The 24,219-nt window shown below is 45.2% G+C and overlaps 1 protein-coding gene and 1 pseudogene across 3 annotated transcripts; one reads left to right on the top strand and one right to left on the bottom strand.

Annotated features, from left to right (window-relative positions):
• Window positions 1-228: 228 nt before the first annotated feature.
• Window positions 229-3,158, bottom strand: C12H16orf54 (chromosome 12 C16orf54 homolog). Of its 2 annotated transcripts, none has more exons than XM_053555168.1 (2): window positions 3,040-3,158; window positions 229-2,393 (listed from the first exon to the last, which is right to left on the bottom strand). In XM_053555168.1, exon 2 carries the CDS (start codon window positions 2,391-2,393, stop codon window positions 1,713-1,715), a length of 681 nt encoding a protein of 226 aa, XP_053411143.1. In that variant the 5' UTR covers window positions 3,040-3,158; the 3' UTR covers window positions 229-1,712. The 2 variants fall into 2 exon arrangements, with proteins under 2 accessions (XP_053411143.1, XP_053411144.1); XM_053555169.1 differs by lacking the exon at window positions 3,040-3,158 and adding an exon at window positions 2,587-3,028.
• On the top strand, window positions 2,444-21,448 carry LOC128562013 (60S ribosomal protein L27a-like; annotated as a pseudogene). The gene is made up of 2 exons (XR_008373362.1): window positions 2,444-2,506; window positions 20,942-21,448. The product of XR_008373362.1 is annotated as a 60S ribosomal protein L27a-like (transcript).
• The last annotated feature ends 2,771 nt before the right edge of the window (window positions 21,449-24,219 follow it).

A 24,219-nucleotide genomic window follows, 5' to 3' on the forward strand; every position in this document is an offset into this window, starting at 1 on the left:
AGGGGAAAGTCTCAGTCTGGTGCTAGACTATTCTAACACTTTTCTGAATTGCTGATCTATCCCCTTTTCTTTCAACAAAAAGCTGAGTTTTGGCTCGATGCATCCCACAGGGAGCATTACTTAGAACTAACAGCTTAGCTGACATTGTATTTATTTACATGTTCTACTTTCTATTTATGGCAAGTGATAAGGTTTTTCTATTTACAGAAGTGATACAAAAACTCCTTTTAAAATAAGTTTATTAAGTGAATAATGGACTAATTTAAAGAAAAATATAAAGTAAATTACAGTACAGACGGTAAATGGATATGGCAAAAATCCTAACATTCATGTCTGGAGTTTGGGCAATCAGATCCCTAGGAAATGGAAACTCCATTGGCTTTCCCCACCCTGGCTCCTCTCCTAAAGGGGAGGTCAGTACAGACAGGAATTAGGGCTAAAGGTGTTTGGGGCTTCATTTCTATGGGATGGAACAGTTTATGTAAGTCTGTCTTTCTCTGTTGCCCAGGCTGGAGGGCAATGGTGCAATCACAGCTCACTTCATGGATCATTACAAAAGCTTTGAGGAACACAAAAATCAAGAAACAAAATTTGCATGGATGGAAACAAAGGAAGTCCTCCCAGCAACAATGATAAACCAAGCAAGTTGACACAACCTAAAACTCCTGGGCCCAAGTAATCTTCTCCCTTCAGCCTGCTAAGTAGTTAGGACTATAGGATTTTGACACCATAACTGGCTAATTTTTAAATTTTTGGTAGAGATGAAATCTCACTTTGTGCCCAGGCTGGTCTCAAACTCCTGGTCTCAAGTAATCTTCCCACCTCCATCTCCCAAAGTGCTGGGATTAAAGGCGTGAGCCCTATACGTAACCCTGTCTTGTGGCAGATCTGTCTCTCTGGGACCACTCCAGCAAGCTGGGACAGGAGATGGCTAGAGGCTGCATTTTGGAAGTTGCCTTGCCCTGGGATAATGCTTCTTTCCATATTGTATCAAACTCAGGTCTCCTTGATTCAGGCCTTCCCTGCCATAAAGTGGCAGGTTTGGGAGGGCTAAGAAGTGTACAGCTATACAGGATGGGCTGAGGAGCCTGTTAGTCTTCTGTGACATTAGGTCCCAGGACCCCAGGCAAGAGAGGGCCGCTGCTCCAGCTTGGCTCAACAAATTTTTTCTTGCCACTTGGGGGTGAAAGCCACAGTTCGTTTGTGATCAAATGCTCTTTGTGTATTTTCCCGGAGAACTAAGGATGGCTGAGGAGGAATAAGATTTGTGGCTATGGGAAACTAGAGTCCTGCCATCTCTTGCTACCCACAACTGTCACTTGTCATCACACCAAGGCATCCACAAGATTGATCTTGGCATCTTAGGTAAGCACTGTAGGAAGATGCAAGGGCTGGATTGATGCTATTTCCTGCCAGTCTGGTACCTTGAGTTCTTAATCCGGATAAGATCTTGAAGGTTTCTGGCTCAGAGTCAACCCCGCCTCTGCTTCTCTGAGCCACAGCCTCTACAGCCGAGCAGAGGCACTGCGGAGCGGCCTCCGCCCAGGCTCTGCGCTCACTCAGCCTACCCACTGCTTACACCCAGGGGAACTGAAACCTAGACTTAAAAGGCCGGGGAGGGTCAGCCTTAGGATCGGCTCAGACTTGCAGTCCCTTTGCGCAGGCTCTTCCTCAGGGGTCTCTGTGGGGCTAGTCCTCCAGGGACTGGGGATTCAGAACCCCACGCTGGTCCGGCCTTCACGTCTCCAGAAAGCTGAAATCTGCTCCAGGGTGACCCGAGGCTGGAGGCTCCAGTCAGGCTCAGGGCTCCCAGCCCGCAGCCTCGGGGACTGAGGGCTCCCAAACTGCGTGCGGGACTCAGCCTCGGGGCTCTGCTCCGGCTCGGCCCAGCTCACCAGACCGGTGGCTGGGGGCCTCCCCTCCCAGGGATGGGGCCCCCAGAAGGTGCTGCGGACTGGGGCCAACTGCGGGGTCAGGGGGCCCAGGGAGCTGGGAGCGGAGCGTGGAATTGAGGGGGCTGGCGGGGCGGTTGCTCGGGCCTCCAGTGTGCCGCCGGGGGTGGGGGGCTCCAGCGCCCGGTCGGTCAGCAGGGGCACCGCGGAGCCGTACCAGTCCTCCGATCGCTCCCGCGGGGTGCCTACGGGCTCGATCCACAGCTCGCCTCCAGGGCGCCAGACCAGCGTGGGGGCGCAGCGACCCGGGTCCGGGCGGAGCACGCGGCGGAACAGGCGCTCTGCCAGCACGGCTGTGGTCAGGATGAAGAGGGCGGCCAGCGAGGCCAGGCCCACCATGATGGGGATGCAGGGCCCGCAGGGCAGTGGGGGCCACGCGGCCGATTCCGACGCTGGGGGCCCCTCGGCCTGCCCAGCTGGCTGCTCTGGAGTCGCAGGCATCTGGGAGACACAGGGCAGGGAGAGGAGCTCAGTGAGGCAGAGGGGACGCGATGGAGACTGAGGCAAGGAAGCGTCCAAGAGCCCGCGAGAGCCAGAGGCCTGCAGGACTCTGTGTAGGGCTTGGGGGACAAAGCAAAGGGGACCCAGGAAGGGCAAAAACGGACAGGTGGTACCAGAAAACTGCAAAGCCTACCGTAGGCTGGAGCCAGGCCCTCGTGCCAGGCTCTCCAGCCCTTTCCAGAAGCCCTATTCCCTCCCAGACCCCAGGGTGCCTCAGACAAGAACGTCAGGGCCCCAAGGGCTTCTCCCCTGGCTGGAAGGTCTTGCTCTGCCTAGAGAGGAAGTGGTGGTGAGGAAATAAACTCCCCTACAGTCCCTTTCCGCCTGTGTGACCCCCTCCTGCCCCCCCTCACCGCCCCACCCTGGCTCTGTTTGCCCCCTCGACACTCTCCTTGGACTTGGTCTTGCTCTCTTAGGCTCCATGAATCTGCTTCTGGCCAGGTCTCAGGCGCCACCTCTGTACCTGCCCAAGCTCGCCAACATGGCCTGGTCTGTGGCCCCTCTCTGTCACCCTTGTTTGTCTTTGCCCACCTCTCTCTGTCCCCAGACTCCCTTCTACAAGGGACTGCTTCACCCTTCACCTCACCTGGGGTCAGTCCCGGCTCCTCTTCCTCCCAGAGCCACTGTCCCCTGCGCAGATCAGATCGGGAGGGCGCTGGGTAGCCTGAAAGGTTCAGACAGAGAGGCCTGGCCTCGGTGAGGGCGGATGGGAGGGCTCCACCTGTTGCTGGGCAACTGCACCCCAACTCCCCTGCCCCCATGGAGTGTTTATTTCCAAGGCAACCTGAGGGGATGTGGTCACAGTGGTGAGGAGGCATTTCCTGGGGTAAGGCCGCCAGAATGAGCAGTGACTGTGGAACTGTCTCACCCTAGATCCATGCCCCAAGACCCATGTTTTCAAGACCTGAAACATCGGCCATCTCTGTCCTCTCTCCTGGTGCTGGAGTGTCCTCAGGGTCTGGAGTCAAGGGACCTTTCAGAGATTGTCTTGTTTGACTCACACATTGACAGATGATAATAGTAAGCCTAAAGAAAGGCGGTAGCATGCCCAAAGTCACACAGCTCATGTATATGTGTATGTGAGCATGTGACAGTGGGGGAGTGAGGGAAACATAGATTATAAATAAATACTATAAATACCAGCAAATTCCTAGCACACAACGCAGCTCTTAATAGGTGTTAATTTTTTTTTTAAAACAGTTATTTAATGTGATTGGCTACAAAAATACTGCATGTTTAATAGTATCTTACAAAACATGGTCACAGGGACAGCCGACTCAGACTGCTCCGTCCTGATGGTTTGAGGAGGGGTCAGAAGAAGCTCTGGGCACAGCCTGGGCTCAAGAGATCCTCTTGCACTGGTCTTCCAAAGTGCTAGGATTATAGGTATGAGCCACCATGCTCTGCCCATGTGGACTGTTTCCTTATTTTGTATATATGGGTCTCAACTTTTCCAGAAGAATACATCTAGGTGAAACGTAATATTAGCAATAGCACAGACATTTTATTACTAAACCAAAGGATACTAAAGGATTTCTCAGTATTTCTTATTAGCAGAAACTACTGATTGTGAAATTTCAATTACATCATTTACTGTGGGGGTAAGAGAGTCATTATGATATTGATACTTGTTCCAGTGTCTTGAGCAAAGCTATGTACAGTATGAAAATGTGAACTTCTTTTGAATGTCTCTGATCCTGGCATCTAGCACTTTGGTAAGCTTTACGTGTGGCTCATACAGCAGCTACAAGGCTTGTTTTTTTTTTTTGGCCGGGGCTGGGTTTGAACCCACCACCTCCGGCATATGGGGCCGACGCCCTACCCCTTTGAGCCACAGGCGCCACCCAACAAGACTTGTTTTTTAAAATTCATCTGGGGCTGGGCAGGATGGCTCACGCCTGTAATCCTAGCACTCTGGGAGGCCGAAGCCGGTGAGGCCCAGGCTCAGACCTGGCCCTCAGCTCACAGGTTCGAGACCAGCAGAGCCAGAGTAAGACCCCCATCTCTCAAAATAGCTGGGTGCTGTGGCAGGCACCTGTAGTCCCAGCTACTCGGGAGGCTGAAGCAAGAGGATCACTTGAGCCCAAGAGTTCGAGGTTGCTGTGAGCTATGATGTCACAGCACTCTACCAAGGGTGACAAAATGAGACTCTGTCTCAAAAAAAAATAATAATAATAAAAATAAATAAAATTCATCTGGTTTCACCTTATAGGGCTATAGAAACAAAACAGATTGTGCTTTTAGTTGGTGAGTTATAGGAAATTAGAAGAATTCAGGATCTAGTCTAGTCTACAGGTAGATAATAAGAACTTGAAAACAATGCATAGTCCAATAACAGGTGCATTATAGTCTTTCTTTAGAAATCTTTTTTCTCTCCATATTGATCACTTAGGAATCTCAAATTTAGAAACCTTTTGAGGTTAGGAAGTCAAACCAAAGCAGACTTTAGATTTTTACTTATTGTCTTAGTGCTCCTGGGTCTGCCAATAAAAGATAGTTTTTACTCACTCACTACTCACTATAAGGTTGGGAACTCTAAAAGCCAGGGAATTAATGCACATTCTCAAATATGACATTTCACTCAAAGCTTTTGTAATACAACCAATGTTTCTAATTATACTCTGCTTATAAAGAGAGAATATATTTTTCCTACACTTATGTAAATAATTTTATTGTCATAAAAAATAAGAATTCTCAGCTTGGCCCCTGTAGCTCAGCGGCTAGGGCACCAGCCAATACACCAGAGCTGGTGGGTTCAAAACCAGCCCAGGCCTGCCACACAACAATGACAACTACAACATCAAAATAGCTGGGCATTGTGGCAGGCGCCTGTAGTCCCAGCTACTTGGGAGGCTGAGGCAAGAGAATCACTTGAGCCCAAGAGTTTGAGGTTTCTGTGAGCTGTGATGCCATGGCACTCTACCAAGGGTGACACCTTGAGACTCTGTCTCAGAAAAAAAGAATGCTCATGAATAGTTTCCAAATTTTGGACGAATCAACTAGGGAGAAAAAAGCAAATATTTCCACTTTCGTTTATAAAAGTATCTTTACTAAATTATTGTAAACTATAGATAGCTTAGGAAAAATTATTCTTAAATCTAGAAATATTTTCTTAAATTATAAAACTTTAAGTGAAGAAACAACAATGTTTTAAATTAAAGTCATAAAACATCTTTAGAAATTAATTGTTTTCATACAATAAATTGTTCCATTTGATCTTCAGTAACAGTTTTATGAATCCATCAGTTTTTTTAATGAGAATTCTGGAAATTTTTATTTAGCTAATCTTTTATTTGGATCTTAAAGTTATCAGAATGTCTTTGTTCAATAATACTTATTATTTTCCATGAAAAGCAATTTTGGACTATAGCTGATTACAAATAATTTTTTTGTTTGAGACAGAGTCTCACTTTGTTGCCCTCATTAGAGTGCTGTGCTGTCATAGCTCCCAGCAACCTCAAACTCTTGGGCTCAAGTGATTTTCTTGTCTCAGCCTCCCGAGTAGCTGGACTACAAGTGACCACCACAATGCCCAGCTATTTTTTAGAGATGGGGTCTTGCACTTGCTCAGGCTGGTCTCGAACCTATGAGCTCAGGCAATCCACCTGCCTAGGCCTCCCAGAGGGCAAGGATTACAGATGTCAGCTAAGCTATCATCAGAGAATAATTCAAAATGATAGCTGTGGATGACAAAAATATGATTATTGAATTTTTTTTTTTTTTTTTTGTATAGAGACAGAGTCTCACTTCATCACCCTCCGTAGAGTGCTGTGGCATCGCACAGCTTACAGCAACCTCCAACTCCTGGGCTTAGGCAATTCTCTTGCCTCAGCCTCCTAAGTAGCTGGGACCCCAGGCACCTGCCACAATGCCCGGCTATTTTTTTGTTGTAGTTTGGGTGGGACTAGGCTTGAACCCACCACCCTCGGTATGTGGGGCTAGTGCCCTACCCACTGAGCCACAGGTGCTGCCTGATTATTGAATATTTTAAACAATATCCATAGTTAAAAATCTGATGAAAGGGGGCTGGGCACAGTAGTTCACGCCTGTAATACTCACACTCTGGGAAGCCAAAGTGGGTAGATTGCTTGAGGCGGTAGATTGCCTGAGCTCACAGATTTGAAATCAGCCTGAGCCAGATCAAGATCTCCTCTCTAAAAATAGCTGGGGGCGTTGTGGCAGGTGCCTGTAGTCCCAGCTACTTGGGAGGCTGAGGCAAGAGAATCATTTAAGCCCAGGAGTTTGAGGTTGCTCTGAGCTATGACTCCATGGCACTCTACTGAGTGAGACTCTGTCTCAAAGAAAAAAAAAAGAAGAAGAAGAAGAAAAATATCTGATGGGCTCGGCACCCATGAACCCAGCCAGGGCCTGCTAAACACAAAAATAGCTGTGTGTTGTGGCAGATGCCTATAGTCCCAGCTGCTATGGGAGGCTGAGGCAAGAGAATCACTTGAACCCAAGAGTTTGAGGTTACTGTGAGCTGTGATGCCACAGCACTCTACTGAGGGCAACATTGAGAGACTCTGTCTCAAAAAAAAAAGAAAAATCTGATTAAAGTTGACAATGGACAAGGAAATTTTATTATTCTATTACATGCAGCATTTTAAGTTATCAACCAGAATCGTGACTGACAACATCACATCAGGAGCATCAGACTTTTATAAATTTTATGTAATCATTAAGATATTCATATCAATAACATATCCATACAAAAATAACTTTAAGAAAGGTTAACATAACCAAAATTATGACTAACCTATTATATTTCTGTGAACTTATATAATTTTTGAAACATATATATGAATATGTATATATATACTTTTTTTTATCCAATATAATCTCATTCTGTCACTTTGGGTAGAGTACCGTAGCATCATAGCTCACAGCAACCTCAAACTCTTGGGCTTGAACAATCCTCTTGCCTCAGCCTCCTGAATAGCTGGGACTACAGGTGCCTGCCATGTCTGTTTTTTTTTTTTGAGACAGAGTCTCAAGCTGTTGCCCTGGGTAGAGTGCTGGGCTATCACAGCTCACAGCAACCTCAAACCCTTGGGCTTAAGCGAGTCTCTTGCCTCAGCCTCCTGAGTAGCTGGGACTACAGGCACCCTCCACAATGTCTGACTATTTTTTTGTTGCAGTTGTCATTGTTGTTTAGCTGGCCCCAGCTAGGCTTGAATCTGCCACCCTCAGTCATGTGGCTGGCACTGTAACCACTGTGCTATGGGCACTGAGCCTGGCCTGGAAGTTTTCAGCTCAAGGAATCCACCTGAGCCCTCCCAGAGTCCTAGGATTATAGGTGTGCGCCACTGCACCGGGCCTAACTAATTATTAACAGTTTACCTAGATTACTTATGAAAATTGACATATTAGACAAAGCTAGTCATTATTTCCTTATTTCCCTGTTAACCTTTTTTATTGTCTGTGAACATTAGTGGTTCAACAAAGTAAGAACCTTAAAATTAAATGTATGAGTAGTTTGTTGATAACTCAGAAGATAACAGCTGTTTTTTTTAAATCAACAATATTAAATTAGTCTTACAAAAAATTACATAAAGATCATTTTGGTTTAGACTGGATTTATAGTCTTTAAACTTTGTGCCAAATCTTAAAGTATCTAGCAGAGACAAATATGAAATAGTCTAACTAGGGTGGCGCCTGTGGCTCAACGGAGTAGGGCACCGGCCCCATATGCTGGAGGTGGTGGGTTCAAACCCATCCCAGGCCAAAAACTGCAAAAAAAAAAAAAAGAAATAGTCTAACTAGTAAATCCAGGCAAAAATGTATGCAGACAATTCTGAAGATATTTCTATTTTTATTTTATCAATAATTTTATTTTATTTTTTTATTTTAATTAATTTTTTTTTTTTGAGACAGAGCCTCAAGCTGTCACACTGGGTAGAGTACTGTGGCATCACAGCTCACAGCAACCTCCAACTCCTGGGCTCAAGTGAGTCTCCTGCCTCCACCTCCCAAGTAACTGGGACTACAGGTGCCCGCCACAACACCCGGCTATTTTTTGGTTGCTGCTGTCATTGTTGTTTGGTGGGCCTGGGCTGGATTCGAACCTGCCAGCTCAGATGTATGTGGCTGGCGCTTTAGCTGCTTGAGCCACAGGCACCAAGCCTATCAATAATTTTAAAGTCAGTTTATTTGTGGTATGTTGAAGATTTACTTAAGTCACATAAACTAAAAAGCATTTGGGTTAATTACTATATATTTTATATTTTATATGAGCCTCTATTTATCTAAATAGAATTCTTTAAATGATTTCTGGCCAACTATGCCAGATTGTACTGCATAGATGGAACATATAGAATAATCATGTAATACGTGTGCATATACGTAAACTTGCACAAGTAAAGATCTTGTAGGTTTCATGTTAGAATTCTAGTGGTGAAAAAAAAAAAGAATTCTAGTTGAGAGTGAGTAATACAAACTCACCAGTTTACAAAAGACAGTGAGATCCAAATTATATTTCTGACAAAACTGAGAACTGTTCACATGCCTAAGCTTTATTTGTCCTGATAGGTAATCTAATGAGGGCTGTGGACCAAAATTCAGGAGAAAGCAGTTTCCAGGGCAATTTGATTAACAAAACAAAACCTCTTTTACCCTATTTTTTTCTTTTTTTCAGTTTCAAATGAGTTTAGGGTTAAATTTTCCAGCCAAGACTGGTTGAACTAAGAAAAACAAAATCTCCAAGTAGTCTTGAACTAATAACAAATCCATCTTTTGTTTGCCTGACTGATTTGTTTGATTAGCAAATGTGAGCTGGAAAGAATTCTAAGAGGCCTTTTGTTTTGCCTCATTTTTTTTTTCCTTTGGTTTTTGGCCTCTGTGTGGCAGAAAAAGCAAAATTTTTACAGCAGACAAAGCTTCTTTGTATTACTCTGAGCTCAAGATTTTGACCTGTTTGATCTGACAGACCAACTTTTATGAACATTTATTTACTTCTTTTTCTTTTAGATTATTAATTTTTCAATTAAGTGTTCTATCACTGTAAGAAATTGTTAGTCAAGCCAAAAAAAAAAAAATTTTTTTTTTTAAGACAGTCTCACTGTTTCACTGGGTTGAGTGCTATAGCATCACAGCTCACAGCAGCCTCAAACTCTTGGGCTAGTAATCCTTTTGCCTCAGCCTCCTGAGTAGCTGGGATACAGGTGTTCGCCACTATGCCCAGTTAGTTTTTCTATTTTTAGTAGTGACAGGGTCTCACTCTTGCTCAGGCTGGTCTCAAACTCCTGAGCAATCCACCTGCCTCAACTTCCCAGAGTGTTAGAATTACAGGCATGAGACATGCTGCACCTGCCCCCTTAGCAAAATTAATTTATATTTTAAAAAGGTGTCTAGCCAGCAACACTGCTATGCACCTATAGTCTCAGCTCCTCAGGGTGCTGAGATGGGAGGAACCTTGAGGTCAGGAATTCAAGGCTGTAGTGTGCTATACTTACCCTTGTAAATAGCCACTGCACTCCAGCCTGGTAAGATAGTGAGATTTTATCTCAAAAAAAAAAAAAAAAGTCTAGGTTGTTGGCTAGAAGAGAGCTGTTGTAATTTGTAAAGCCATTAATTTGAAAGCCCTATAAGACTTTTAGTGTCTTAAAGCCAAATCTTTTAATCTCCTTTTTTATTTTTTTTTTGAGACAGTCTCACTTTGTTGCCCTTGGTAGAGTACCATGGTGTCATAGCTGACAGCAACCTCCAACTCTTAGGCTCAAGCAATCCTCTTGCCTCAGCCTCCTGAGTAGCTGGGACTACAGATGCCCGCCACAGCATCCAGCTATTTTTATAGACAGGGTTTCACTTTTGCTCAAGCAATCTACTTGCCTTGGCCTCCCAGAATGCTAGGATTACAGGTGTGAGCCATGGTGCCCAGCCCCAAGTGTTTTAATCTTGGCTGGAAAATCATAAGCAGTGAGTTTTATCTCAACACTAACAGAAAAGTCAACAGATTCAAAGAAAAATGTAGAGATAAACTTAGAAGCCTCTACGTGTTAATTCTATACTTGAAGGTTTTTCAAATAATGAGCATTTGAATTTTGAATTTTCTTTGTCATAATTTTGTCCATTGATTTAAAACTGTGCACAAGAATGGGCCATACAATACGTAACTATAGTCTAGAAAGTAGAAGGGAAAAGGAGAGAGAGGGGAGGGGTAGGAGGATATGCGAGGAGGGAGGGTATTTGGGGGGACCTCACCTAATGTGCATGATGCAATGGTACATTTCAAAACTATTAAGAAATGAGTATAATTGTGATGGATGTGTTACTTAGTTCAATGTAAGCATTTCACATCATATATCGAAGCAGTACCCTGAACCCCATAAATCCATCAATGTACAAAGTTATGATTTAATAAAAAAAAATAAAAATAATGGGCCATAATATGTAGCCAACTGAAGTGCCCCCAAACCTGGCATGCCTTAATATTTGAGAATTTTATTCCATCTTTTATTAATCGCCTAAGCAAGGAAAATCCTATAAATCCTGTGAAGATTATGTCAGGAGTTTAGACTGGTGTTTTAAATGGTTGTGACTGCTCTACTGGCTTTTAATTAGACATCATGCACTCACCATTTGGAACGTTTATTTTTGCTCTTGAAAGATCTTTAGAATTAAGAGAAAGGAGTCAAACTTTATCCAAAGAAACCAAGGCCAGAGTATTCATGAAAATTTTAACCCAGATGTGCAGATCAAACAAAGTATTTTGTTTGTTTGTTTTTTCTTTTTTCCTGAGTCTGGATCAGTAAAAATAAACTATTAAACTAAGCACACAGACCAAACAAAGTAAATTCACCAGAAAAGACATGCTTCACAGACAGAATGTAAATTCGGTAGAAATCAGAGTTCTCAAATCCAAAGACTCTTGTCTTTATACCAGAATGGACTAAGAAAAAACAAAAAGGCTTTTGTCATCCCAGGAAGGATGTGTGGTTCTTTATTTAGGCAGCCTTATCCAAATCCGATCTCAAACAAGGTTCAAGAGCTTCTGTGAAAAAGAAGGAGGCTTGGTCTGAGATGAGACTCTCCAGGGCACACCAGGCAAACAGTAGAAGCAGAGCATGCCGAGGGCTCAAGTGATGGGAACTCAAGGAAAGACATCGGTAACCAGAGCATGAAGCTGGTTAAGAAATTCCACCAGAGGCTTGGCGACTATAGCTCAAGCGGCTAAGGCGCCAGCCACATACACCAGAGCTGGTGGGTTTGAATCCAGCCCGGGCCTGCCAAACAACAATGACAACTACAACCAAAACATAGCCAGGCGTTGTGGCAGGCGCCTGTAGTCCCAGCTACTTGGGAGGCTGAGGCAAGAGAATCACTTCAACCGAAGAGTTGAAGGTTGCTGTGAGCTGTGATGTCACAGCACTCTACCCAAGGTGACAGCTTGAGGCTCTGTCTCAAAAAAAAAAGAAAGAAATTCCACCAGAAACTTATATATACCCATCCACTAGTTGAGATCCACTAGACCTGCCCTGTTTAATACCGTGGTCATTAGCCACATGTTCTTCAAATTCAGATTAATTAAAATTAAATGAAATAAATTTATTTCCTCAGCCTGTCATTCCAGTACTTTGGGAGGTTGAGGCAGAAGGATGGCTTGAGGCCAGGAGTTTGAGACCTCACATCTGTGAATAGCCATGTATTGAGCTGGGACAATACAGCAAGACCCCATCTCTAAGAAAAAAAAGAAAGAAAGAAATAGGTAACTAGGACACTATATATATAGTGTTTTGGGTTTTTTTTTTTTTTTTCAGTTTTTGACCGGGGTGGGTTTGAACCCACCAACTCTGGTATATGGGACCGGCACCCTGCTCCTTTGAGCCACAGGCGTGACCCTAGAACAGTATATTCTAATGGTTCTCACCATGTGGGTAAGGATAGCACTTCAGAATCACCTGTGGGATCCTCCCAGGAGTTCATATTTTACCTTTAGGAATTCTTCCTCACTCTCCTTTGCCAGATTCTTTTTTTTTCCCCAGTTTTTGGCCGGGTCGTGTTTGAACCCACCACCTCCGGTATATGGGGCCGGCGCCCTACTCCTTAAGTCACAGGCACCACCCCATTTGCCAGATTCTTATACCATTTTAAGGCCTGAGTTGGGGAGGGTGAGAAGGAATGTAGCATTAACCAGAGCATGAAGCTGGTTAAGAAATTCCACCAGAAACTTAGATATGCCCACCCACTAGTTGAGATCCACTAGACCTGCCCTAATACAGAGGTCATTAGCCACATGTTCTTCAAATTCAGAATAATTAATTTAAATGAAATAAATTAATTTCCTCAGCCTTACCAATTACATTTAAAGTGCTTAATAAGCATATGTAGTGGCTGATGGGTTGGACAGAATGTTTCCATCAGTGCAGAAAGTTTTTTGTTGTTTTTTTTTTTTTTTTGGTAGAGATACAGTCTCACTTTATCGCTCTCGGTAGAGTGCTGTGGTGTCACACAGCTCACAGCAACCTCCAACTCCTGGGCTTAGGCGATTCTCTTGCCTCAGCCGCCCGAGTAACTGGGACTACAGGTGCTCGCCACAATGCCCGCTATTTTTGTTGTTGTTGTTGCAGTTTTTGGCTGGGGCTGGGTTTGAACACGGCACCTGCGGCATATGGGGCCGGCACCCTGCTCCTCTGAGCCACAGGGGCTGCCTCCGGCTAATTTTTTTGTTGTTGCAATTTGACTGGGCCGGATTTGAACCCATCGCCCTCACTATATGGGGCCGGCGCCCTACCCACTGAGCCACAGGTGCTGCCCCAGTGCAGAAAGTTCTGTGGGACAGAGAACCATATTCTCCAATGTGTTCTGAGTTTGAGCAATGTGAGTATTTCCCGAAAGGGCATTAGTGTGCAGAATCTCAGGCTCCATCCAGACCTGCTGAATCAGAGTCTGAATCATCAGGGTACCCAGGAGAAAAGGGCACCAGCCAAAGGCCTCAGCCTCAGGGGTACATTAGAAGCACCTGGAGACTTCACAAAAGCCAAACACTCAGGCCATACCCCAGACCAAGTAAATTAGAATCTCTGGGGATAGGGTCCAGGCGTGGCAAATCGTTAATTTTCCACATGATTCCAATCAGGTGACTCCAATATGTGGCCAAGGCTGAGCACCACTGCACTCATCCATATCCTCTGGGGATCCAGCAGCTGCCCCTCCTGTAGTGGGCACCTATTGGAGGACTTGAATAGCATCACCATTTGAAGAACTATCTGATCTGAATGATAGCAAGCAGCAACAGCCGCTGGATTCCTACAGTGTCACACCTCACCTAGCCACAAGTGACTGGGTCAAACTCTTCCACATACTTGAACAATTACAGTGGACCCTCTCTAAGTTGACCACCTGGGAGACTGTAACAAACTGGTCAACATACGGAGGTAGTCAACATAAGGAACTAAGTCTGCCATACTGATAAGTGGTGCATGTGCAGTCTGTGAAAATTAGGTCAACTTAAGGAGGTGGTCAGTGTACATAGGTGGTCAACTATGGAGGGTCTACTGTAGTTCTTTCCCTTGGAATTTTGCAATGGAGACAGAATGACTCTCTGGTGACAGAATCTGTTATATGTAAAAGTTGGGAACTGTCAGCGTTCCCCTCTCCCATTGTGTGGACCAGAGAAGTGGAAGAAACCAGACAGCAGGGAAGAGCATTAGAGACAGCGAGAGAGAGCCTGCTAATGGTATTTAAGCCCTGGTCCTATTTCCTTCCTGATCCCTACTAAGTCCCTGTCTTTGGGTTCCTGCATCCTTATAATACATTTATCTTTGTGCTTATAATTTGGGTTTTTGTGTCTTGCAACCCTAAAATGCTAATTTATGTGATCCCAGCCCTCTTTCCTAGGCTCCAGAACAGGATTTCCAATAGATCTCACAGGTATCTCAACATTAATAAGTAAAAAACAACTTTATTATTATCATGGAGCATGTTATATATATATATATACTTTTCTATATTTATGTAAATATTCATAATAAAAAGTTGTTGGGTTTGTTTTTTTTTGAGACAGAGTCTCACTCCGTTGCCCCAGGCTAGAGTGCCATGAACTCAGTCTAACTCACAGCAACCTCAAACTCCTGGGCTCCAGCGATCCCACTGCCTCAGCTCCCCCAAGGAATAGCTGGGACTACTACTAGGTACCAGCCACAACACCCAACTAGTTTTTCTCTTTTTAGCAGAGACTCTTGCTCAGGCTGGTTTCGAACTCCTGAGCTCAATCAGCCACCCATTTCAGCCTCCCAGAGTGCTAGGATTACAGACATGATGAAAAGTTTTGAAACCCATCATCACCTCCTCCTAAACTTGTTCTCCTTCTTTTTTTTTTTTTTTTTTTTTTTTCAGTTTTTGGCCAGGGCTGGGTTTGAACCCACCACCTCTGGCATATGGGGCCGGTGCCTTACTCCTTTGAGCCACAGGCACCGCCCAGTTGTTCTCCTTCTTGTCATGGCATCATGATCAGCCCAGTTTGCGTTCCTCTTCCTCACTGCTTTCAAGAGCCAGCTGGTCCAGGTGATTGTATATGTAAAACACCCCACAAATTTGTCTGCCTCTCCCTCCCCACAGCCACCACCTCAGTTCAGGCTCTCTCATTGTCTGTCTCGCCTGCCTCGTGCTATGGTTTCCCTCACTCTCATTTCTCCCTCCATCCCAGTCTTATTCAGGGTAATCTTTTTTTTTTTTTTTTTTCTTTTTTTTTGTAGAGACAGAGTCTCACTTTATGGCCCTCGGTAGAGTGCCATGGCCTCACCCAGCTCACAGCAACCTCCAACTCCTGGGCTTAAGCGATTCTCTTGCCTCAGCCTCCCGAGCAGCTGGGACTACAGGCGCCAGCCACAACGCCCGGCTATTTTTTGGTTGCAGTTTGGCCGGGGCTGGGTTTGAACCCGCCACCCTCGGTATATGGGGCCGGCGCCTTACTGACTGAGCCACAGGCGCCGCCCTCAGGGTAATCTTTTAAGACAGAGCTGGGGGGCAGCACCTGTGCCTCAAAGGATTAGGGCGCCGGCCCCATATGCTGGAGGTGGTGGGTTCAAACCCAGCCCCGACCAGAAACTGCAAAAAAAAAGACAGAGCTGGGCCAGGCACTATGGCTCATCCTTACAATCCCAGCACTTTGGGAGGCCACATGCCTGAAGGACCACTAAAGGTCAGGAGTTAAAGGCCACCCTGGGCAACATAGGGAGACCCAGTCTCTACAAAAAAATCTAAAAAGAAATTATCGAAGCATCGTGGCACCTTCCTGTAGTCTTAGCTACTTGGGAGGCTAAGGCAGGAGGATTACTTGAGCATGGAAATTCAAGGCTGCAGAGAACTATGATCAAGCCACTGCACTCTAGCCTGCGTAACAGAACAAGATCCTGTTTCTAAAAAAATAAAAATGAAAAGACAAAAAATGATAATAAAAAAACAAAATAAATGAGGGCGGCGCCTGTGGCTCAAGGAGTAGGGCGCCAGTCCCATATGCCGGAGGTGGCAGGTTCAAACCTAGCCCCGGCCAAAAACCACAAAAAAAAATAAAAATAAAAATAAAAATAAAATAAATGAAAAGACAGATTGGGTGCAGTGGTGCAGTGGGTCACACCTATAATCCTAGCATTCTGGAAGACCAAGGCAGGAGGATCAATTGAATTGAAGAGTTTGAGACCAGCCTGAGCAAAACAAGACCCCCATCTCTACTAAAAATAGAAAAAGTTAGCTGAGTGTTGTGGCAGATGCCTGTAGTTCCAGTTACTAAGGAAGCTGAGGCAGGAGAATGGCTGAGCTCAGAAGTTTGAGGTTGCTATGAGGTAGGCAGAGACCATGGCATTCTAGTCTGGGCAAGAGAGTGGGACTCTGTCTCAGAATAAATAAATAAATAAATAAATAAATAAAAATTTAAAATGAAAAGACAGATTTGATTCTATCACTTTCCTGCTTTAAGCTCTTCGAGGTCCTATTGCTGCCAAGAAGTTGCAATTCCCTCATTAGCACACGAGGCCCTTCATAATCTGTCTCCAAACCCAACTTTCCCCCCTGAATTTTTACCACTGGAGCCACCATCTCACATTCAGATCATTCACAGCTCCCCAAGTTCACCATCTGACTTTCTCATGCATGTACTTATTTATTTATCCATCCATCCTCACCCAACAAACATCCAGGAATCTTGCACCTTACTAGGTGCTGGGATACAAGATCTCCTCCCTTCTTGAGGTTCAGCGCCCTCTATCTGGCTAACTTCTGCTAGCCCAGCAAAACTAGACAAAAGCATCATCCCTTTCAATGCCTTCAAGACTCCTCCAAAGATAAAGAAGACAGAGTTTCTTTGTGGTAGGTAGGAAGGGTGTGCAGTGAAGGCTTCCAGAAGTAAATGGTGCTTGTCTAGTCACACAGGGTTGCCCAAGGAATGAGTCTGTTTCTGGGCTTGATTCCAAAAAAAAATAATCAGAAACCACCTGGATTGGTCTCAATTTCCAAAAAAGGCAGCCAAGCCAAGTCCACTAACAGATCCATCATGCTGAGAGTAAGACTGGACACCTAATTTTCAGGAAAAGAAGCCAATGTGGGTTGAAGCATGTGTGTGAGGGTGTGTGTGTGTGCGCTTGTGCTCATGTGTGTCCTGACATGTGTGTCAAGATTCCTGATGATACCAGCTGAATGAGCTGCAGTCAGCCGGAAACTGTGATGATAGTCTGGAAAGGAGCCCTGCCTTTAGGACTCCTCACTGCCCAGGGAGAAACACAACACTGTTGATCCTAAACTGGGTTTGGGGCATTCTGGCTACCAGTAAAACTACAAATCCAAGCTGTATTTATTGAATGTCTGCTATGTACCAGGACTCCACAGTGAGCTATCAGACATGGGCCCTGCACTCACAGATAGGCAGCCATGCAATTAAACAGCAGTGTCCTGGCTCGGCACATGTAGCTCAGCAGCTAGGGCGCCGACCACGTACACTGGGGCTGGCAGTTTGAACCTGGCCCGGGCCTGCCAAATGACAATGACAACTACAACAGAAAAATAGCCAGGCGTTGTGGCAGGCACCTGTAGTCCCAGCTACTTGGGAGGCTGAAGCAAGAGAATCGTTTAAACCTAAGAGGTTCAGGTTGCTGTGAGCTGTGACGCCACGGCACTCTACCAGGGCAACATAGTGAGACTCTGTGTTAATAAATAAATAAATAGCAGTGTCTCTAGCCCTGCAACCAACATGGCCCCTTAAGGTCCTGTTTGTCTCAGTATATTTTAATTGTGTGCCCCTCCTTTGTGTTCTTAGGAAGGCTTCCTGGATAGAATTGCTTGATGCTTCCTGGATAGAATCGCTTGATTTGTTTTTGAGGGGTGGGCAGACAAGAAAGGGGGAGGAAGTAGACTTTTTCTAGTAGTGCAGCCTCTGAGGCAACATGTGCTTTCAAACAGTTTTGGGCTATGCCCTCTCCAATCAGAAGGTCCAGATGATGCCAGGCCCAGTGTACATGGTCCTTAAAGAAACAGAGATTTGGGAGGTTGGTGATTTACCCCCGTGGGGTTCTGCTCACTTTCAGCCTGCTGAGTTAGCTAAAAGACTCCAGGCACCTCCTTTACTTCTGCTGGATCCCAATCTGGCCATCTCATACCTTAACAGTTCTCTGCAGCTCTAAGTTGAAGCCGAGCTCACAGGTCCCACCAAGAGATAATTGGACCTGATGGTTCTCCGTGGCTCCCACAAAGAAGCAACTGATGGAGTTGAGTATGGATAGGGGCCACCCTGCCTACATGTCCACTTGTTGCAGGTCCTATTTCTCTACCATGATGCCACTTGGAAAGTCACTAATGCCCATTCTTGGCCCTAAACTCTATGACACATTGCTGTCCATGTGATGTTCCCAGGAAATAGGAGGGCCCAAGGGTCTACCACGTCTTTTCCAGATTCCTATGTGTGATGGGCCTGATCAATACCTCAGGTGCTCAACCTGATTCTGGTGGAGATGGGTGCTCCCAGGAAAAGATGTTTCACACCTTCCATAACTGCTGCATGCATCAGGGCCATCTGTGGGCCATCAGCTGCCTGAATTTCAACTTTGAAACCCACTTATATCCTGGCTCTCAGGAACTTATCCATCCAAACTCAACCCCAATGTTTTTCAACCTTTTTTATCTCATAGCACATTTGAACCTGTAGCTAAACTTCCATGGCACACTTAAATTATATTGATTTTTTAAAAAAATGTGGCCAGGCGTTATGGCTCATGCCTCACCCTCTGGGAGGCTGTGGCCGGTATCCCTTGAGCTTAGGAGTTTGAGCCTGAGCCTGAGCAAGAGTGAGACTTTATCTCTATTAAAAATAGAAAAACTGGGCAGTGCCCGTAGCGCAGTAGGTAGGGCACTGGCCATATATACCAAGGCTGGAGGGTTTGAACCTGGCCTGGGCCAGATAAAACAACAATGACAACTGCAACAAAAAAATAGCTGGGTATTGTGGCAGGCGCCTATTGTGGCAGGCAGCTACTTGGGAGGCTGAGGCAAGAGAATCGCTTGAGCCCAAGAGTTTGCGGTAGCTGTGAGCTGTGACACCACAACACTCTACCCAGGGTGACAGAGTAAGACTGCTTAAAAAAAAAAAAAAAAGAATATACTTACCGTGCTTTGAACTTCTTTCAAAAATAACTTAATTAATGATCTTTAAAAATATTCGTGGCACTGGGAGGCCAAGGCAGGTGGATTACTTGAGCTCATGAGTTAGACACCATCCTGAGCAAAAGCGAGACTCTGTCTCTACTAAAAATAGAAAAACTGAGGCAAGAGGATTGCTTGAGCCCAAGAGTTGGAGGTTGCTGTGAGCTATGACGCTACAGCACTCTACCCAGGGTGACAACTTCAGACTTTGTCTAAAAAAAAAAAAAAAAATCACCTGGCTTATTGTACCTTCAATGAATCCCCAACGATAAAAAAAAAAAAAACCGTGGCACGTCTAAGATCGCCTCATGGCACACCACTGTACCACAGCACGCCAGTTGCTCTAGCACTCTCATCTCAATGCTCGGAGGTATCACCTGAATTCTGAATGCATCATTCCACTGCTGTATTTCTGCATATAGCAGGACTGGGTAGCCCAGTTTTTAAAAATTATTATTATTTCTGTTGAGCAATAATTCACACCACAAAAATCATTCTTTTAAACTATACAATTCAGGGGAGTTGTGTATACTCACAAGATTGTGCAACCATCACCACTGTCTAATTTCAGAACATTTTCATGTTTTGTTTTGTTTTTTTGAGACAAAGTTTCACTATGTCGCCCTTGGTAGAGCGCTATGGCATCACAGCTCACAGCAACCTCAAACTCTTGGGTTTAAGCAATTCTCTTGTCTCAGCCTCCCTAATAACTGGGACTACAGGCACCCACCACAATGCCTGGCTATTTTTTGTTGCAGTTGTCATTGTTGTTTAGCAGGCCAGAGCCGGGCTCGAACCCACCAGCCTTGGTGTATGTGGCTGGCACCCTACTCACTGAGCTATGGGCGCTGAGCCCATTTTCATGATTTTTCATAACTCCCAAAGAAACCCCAAACCTATTAGCAATAACTCCTCATTCTTTCCTACCCCCAGCCCCAGGCAATTATTCATCCCTTTTCTGTCTCTGTGGAGTTGTCTATCCTGGGCATTTCATGTAAACAAAGTTATAGAATATGGAAATCCGGGTGGCGCCTGTGGCTCAAAGGGGAAGGGTGCTGGCCCCATATGCCAGAGGTGGCGGGTTCATAACCCAGCCCTGGCCAAAAACTGGAAAAAAAAAAGAATATGGAAACCCCTTGTGACTGGCTTCTTTCAAGTAGCATAATATTTTCAAGGTTCATCCCTGTGATAGTACATGTTAGTACTTCATTACTTGTGTATTTTTGTTTGTTTGTTTGTTTTTTGGGGGGGTCTTTTGTTTTATTTTGTTTTTTGAGACAGGATCTTACTCTGTCATCTGGGCTAAAATACAGTGAAATCATCATAGCTCAATGCAACCTCAAAGGCCTGGACTCAAGCAATTCTCCTGCCCCAGCCTCCTGAGTAGCTGGGAACCAGTGCATGCCATCGCAGCCAGCTAATTTTTCTATTTTTTTGCAGAGATGGGGGTCTCACTTTTGCTCAGCCTGGTCTTGAACTCCTGGCTTCAAGCACTCCTCCCTCCTCAGCCTTCCAGCCATTGCTCCCAACCTTGTTTTCTTTTTCTAAAATTATTTTTTGCCTCGGCGCCTGTGGCTCAAGCGGCTAAGCCCCCCCCCACCCCCATAGAATTGAGCTGGCGGGTTTGAATCCAGCCCGGGCCTGCCAAACGACGACAGCTGCAACCAAAAAATAGCCGGGCATTGTGGCGGGCGCCTGTAGTCCCAGCTCCTTGGGAGGTGGAGGCAGGAGAATCGCTTGAGCCCAGGCATTTGAGGTTACTGTGAGCTGTGATGCCACGGTACTCTACCCAGGGCAACAGCTTGAGGCTCTGTCTCAAAAAATAAAAATAGCTCTTTCGTCTCGGCCGCCGACATGCCATCCAGATTGAGGAAGACCCGCCATCCAGATTGAGGAAGACCCGGAAGCTTCGGGGCCACATGAGCCACGGCCATGGCCCTATCGCAAGCACAGGAAGCACCCAGGAGGCGGAGGTAATGCTGGTGGCATGCATCATCACAGGATTAACTTCGACAAATATCACCCAGGTTACTTTGGGAAAGTTGGTATGAGGCATTACCACTTAAAGAGGAACCAGAGCTACTGCCCAACTGTCAACCTTGATAAATTGTGGACACTGGTCAGTGAGCAGACACGGGTAAATGCTGCCAAAAACAAGACAGGAGTTGCTCCCATCATTGATGTAGTACAATCGGGCTACTACAAAGTTCTGGGGAAGGGAAAACTCCCAAAGCAGCCAGTCATTGTGAAGGCCAAATTCTTCAGTAGAAGAGCTGAAGAGAAGATTAAGGGTGTTGGAGGGGCTTGTGTCCTGGTGGCTTGAAGCCAAATGGAGGGGAGGTTCATTAAATGCTATTTCCTTGTGGTCTGAGTATAGGTTCTTTGGTGGCATCTCTGCCTTACCTGCATTTTGGGAGTCCACTTAACAGGTTTACTAAGGATATAATCCTGCTGATTACCCTTAAAGTGTGCGTAGTAAAAATAGAACCAACACTTAGAAGCAAAAGTGAGAATGATACCTATTGATAATTGAAGTACTTATTAAAAGGACCATTTGTGTTGCACTTTGAATTTTACAGTGAGTGGGAGAATGCCACTGTTCCATATGGCTCAAGGGGAACAGGGATTCCATATATGTTAAAAGTGGGCTAGATTCCAGAGAGCAGTTGTCATGAGATTCATAGGTCCCTGTGCATCAGGATCTTCAAAGATTTAATCATGAAATGTAAGTTTTTTCTTCCTAGTCTGAAATATATGTCATAGAGAAAATTGGGAAATCCTGAAAAAAAATAAAAATAAAATAAAAGTAAAAATAAAAAAATTCCTTTTTATAGTTGAATAATATTCCATCACATGAACATACTACATTTTGTTTATCCATCAGTTGATGGCCGTGTGGGTTGTTTCCACTTTGGGCTATTATGATAGCTATTTTAATGCTGCTATAAAAAGGCATGTACAAGTTTTTGTGTGGACATCTGTTTTCAATGTCTCTTGGGTACATACCCAGGAGTAGAATGCTAGATCATATGGTAACTCTATGTTTAACTTTTTGAGGAACTATGGTGGCCAAATTTACAACTGCTAATTCATCCACTTCCCCCATTTTCTCCTCAGAGCTCACACTTCTGCAGCAGCACCAACTTCCTCACCTTCCCCTGCACCGCTGAGGAACACAGCACAAACCTGGCTACTGGGCAAAATGTGGAGGCCACCAACCTCCTACCAGAAGAAAATCAATCGACAGCTGGCTCGGGGGAGACAGTCCTCCAGGGAGAGGGTTGTCTTTCTTCCTGCCATATTTTAAGCCACCCATCAGGCTGAGCCTAAATACTTCTTCTTATGTGACGTTACCTAGACCAGACTTCTGTGTCTCATATTTCAAGCTGTTTTCATCCATTCACACCGCCCCCCATCCCACCACTCCCTACTGTGCACAGTGGGCTTGGACCTTGCCATGCTCCCCTGGTGACAAGAAGTAGAAGCCAAGAATGGTAGGGAAGTGATCAAAGGTGGGAGATTCATGACTTGTGGTCCAGGCCACAATACAGGCAAAAGCGGGAGGCCTCCAAATAGGATAGTGTTGAAAAGTTGCTTTGCACTTCAGAAGTCTGGCTTCAGCAGATGAAGTAGTATGTAATACATTCTGACTTCTTCTTGTCCAGAATTCAGAACTCCTGCATTTATGTTCTCAAAAAAAAAAAAAAAGCACTCTTCTGGATGGTGAGAAGCAGAAAAGGCAGGTCTGAGTTAAATGAGAGCAGGCAGCACACAGCCATGTTTTACATTTGGAAACAGAGGCCTACAGAGATTAATGGTCCATCCAGCTGACCAACTACCCCATTTTGCCTGGAATGTCCTGTTTTGGGTACTGAACCTCCTAATCTTGGGCAAACTGAGAAAGTTGGTGATGACATCCAAAGTCATAGCTGGTGTCAGAGCAGAATCTGAACCCAGATCTGACCTTTTCCAAAGTGTTCCCTCCACCGAATGAATGACTTGTCAAGCATGTCAATCACGTGGAACATATGCCAATCCTCAGCAAGAGAGTCCAAGTATTTCTTGTTGTTCCTCTCTTCACCCTCACATCTCTGCAGTGGGGCATAACCCAGCTAAGAGTTCTGGCCCTCACCCAGGGCCATTTTGTTGCCAGCAGAGAATAAAGACAGAACTGAGCTCAGGAGTGTTTTTTCATCACTCAGGGCCTGCCAGATCTCTCCTCTACTTGGCTGCCAAGATTCCACACTTGAAAGTTGAGACATGAGAATAAGGTTGAAAGCTCCCAGGTGCCACCTCTTTGGGGGAAATCTGGGGTAGAAAGAATCTGGCTTTGCAGCCAGTTAGCCCTGGGATTAAATCCGAGTCTTCCCGTTAACAGCTCTGAGACCCTTAGCAGTCTACTTAATTAAGGTCTGAATTTCTGTATTTTACTAATCCCCATCTTGAATGGCTATTGGGAGATAACATTAGATAATTTACATAAAGCACCCCATAACATCAGGCATTCAACCCTTTGTTCCCTTGATCCATGTTAGGAGGGGCAGATCCTTTCATAAACCTTGTCACCATTCAGGATTACTCTATGTTGACAATCACATCCCTGAGGCTCTGAAGCTGCCCTTTTTTCCATTCCACCTGCTGGCCCTGTTGACACTGGAGCCCACACCTGGAGTGCACTGTGGGCTCCCCACCTGCTGACCTCACTTCCTCTGTGACATTGACTTTATCCTGCATTGCTTCAGCTGTTTTTGCGACCTTAGGTCCCTGCCATGTCTCACTCATAACTTTTCCACTTTGGACCACATAGCCACTTTCCTGTTGTCCTGTCACCAGGACTTAGTGAGCACTCTGGTTCCTGCAGCCACAGCTGCCCTGGTCCTTCCCTCCCGCAGCACAGGAAGCCGGGTCCCACTGTGCCCCTGATGCCGACATTTTTCCCTGTTCAAACATCTCCCACACTCCTATGCTACCGCCCCAGCCATAAAGGAATGTGAGTCTTCTATGTCCCTGACAATTTGAAAGCATATTTTAAGATCTCATTTACTTAATTCTTTAAAGTGGATGCTATTCTTCCTTTCCTAGTGAGGAAACTGAGGTTCAGAAACGTTATATAACTTACCTGAAGTGGCAGAACTGGACTTCA

Source organism: Nycticebus coucang, chromosome 12 (genome assembly GCF_027406575.1).
Source record: "Nycticebus coucang isolate mNycCou1 chromosome 12, mNycCou1.pri, whole genome shotgun sequence".
In the NCBI taxonomy this organism is placed as follows: domain Eukaryota; kingdom Metazoa; phylum Chordata; class Mammalia; order Primates; family Lorisidae; genus Nycticebus; species Nycticebus coucang.

Bases quoted from the DNA above. Each gene is read 5' to 3' on its own strand.
- C12H16orf54 (XM_053555168.1), bottom strand. From the start codon at position 2,393: ATGCCTGCGACTCCAGAGCAGCCAGCTGGGCAGGCCGAGGGGCCCCCA.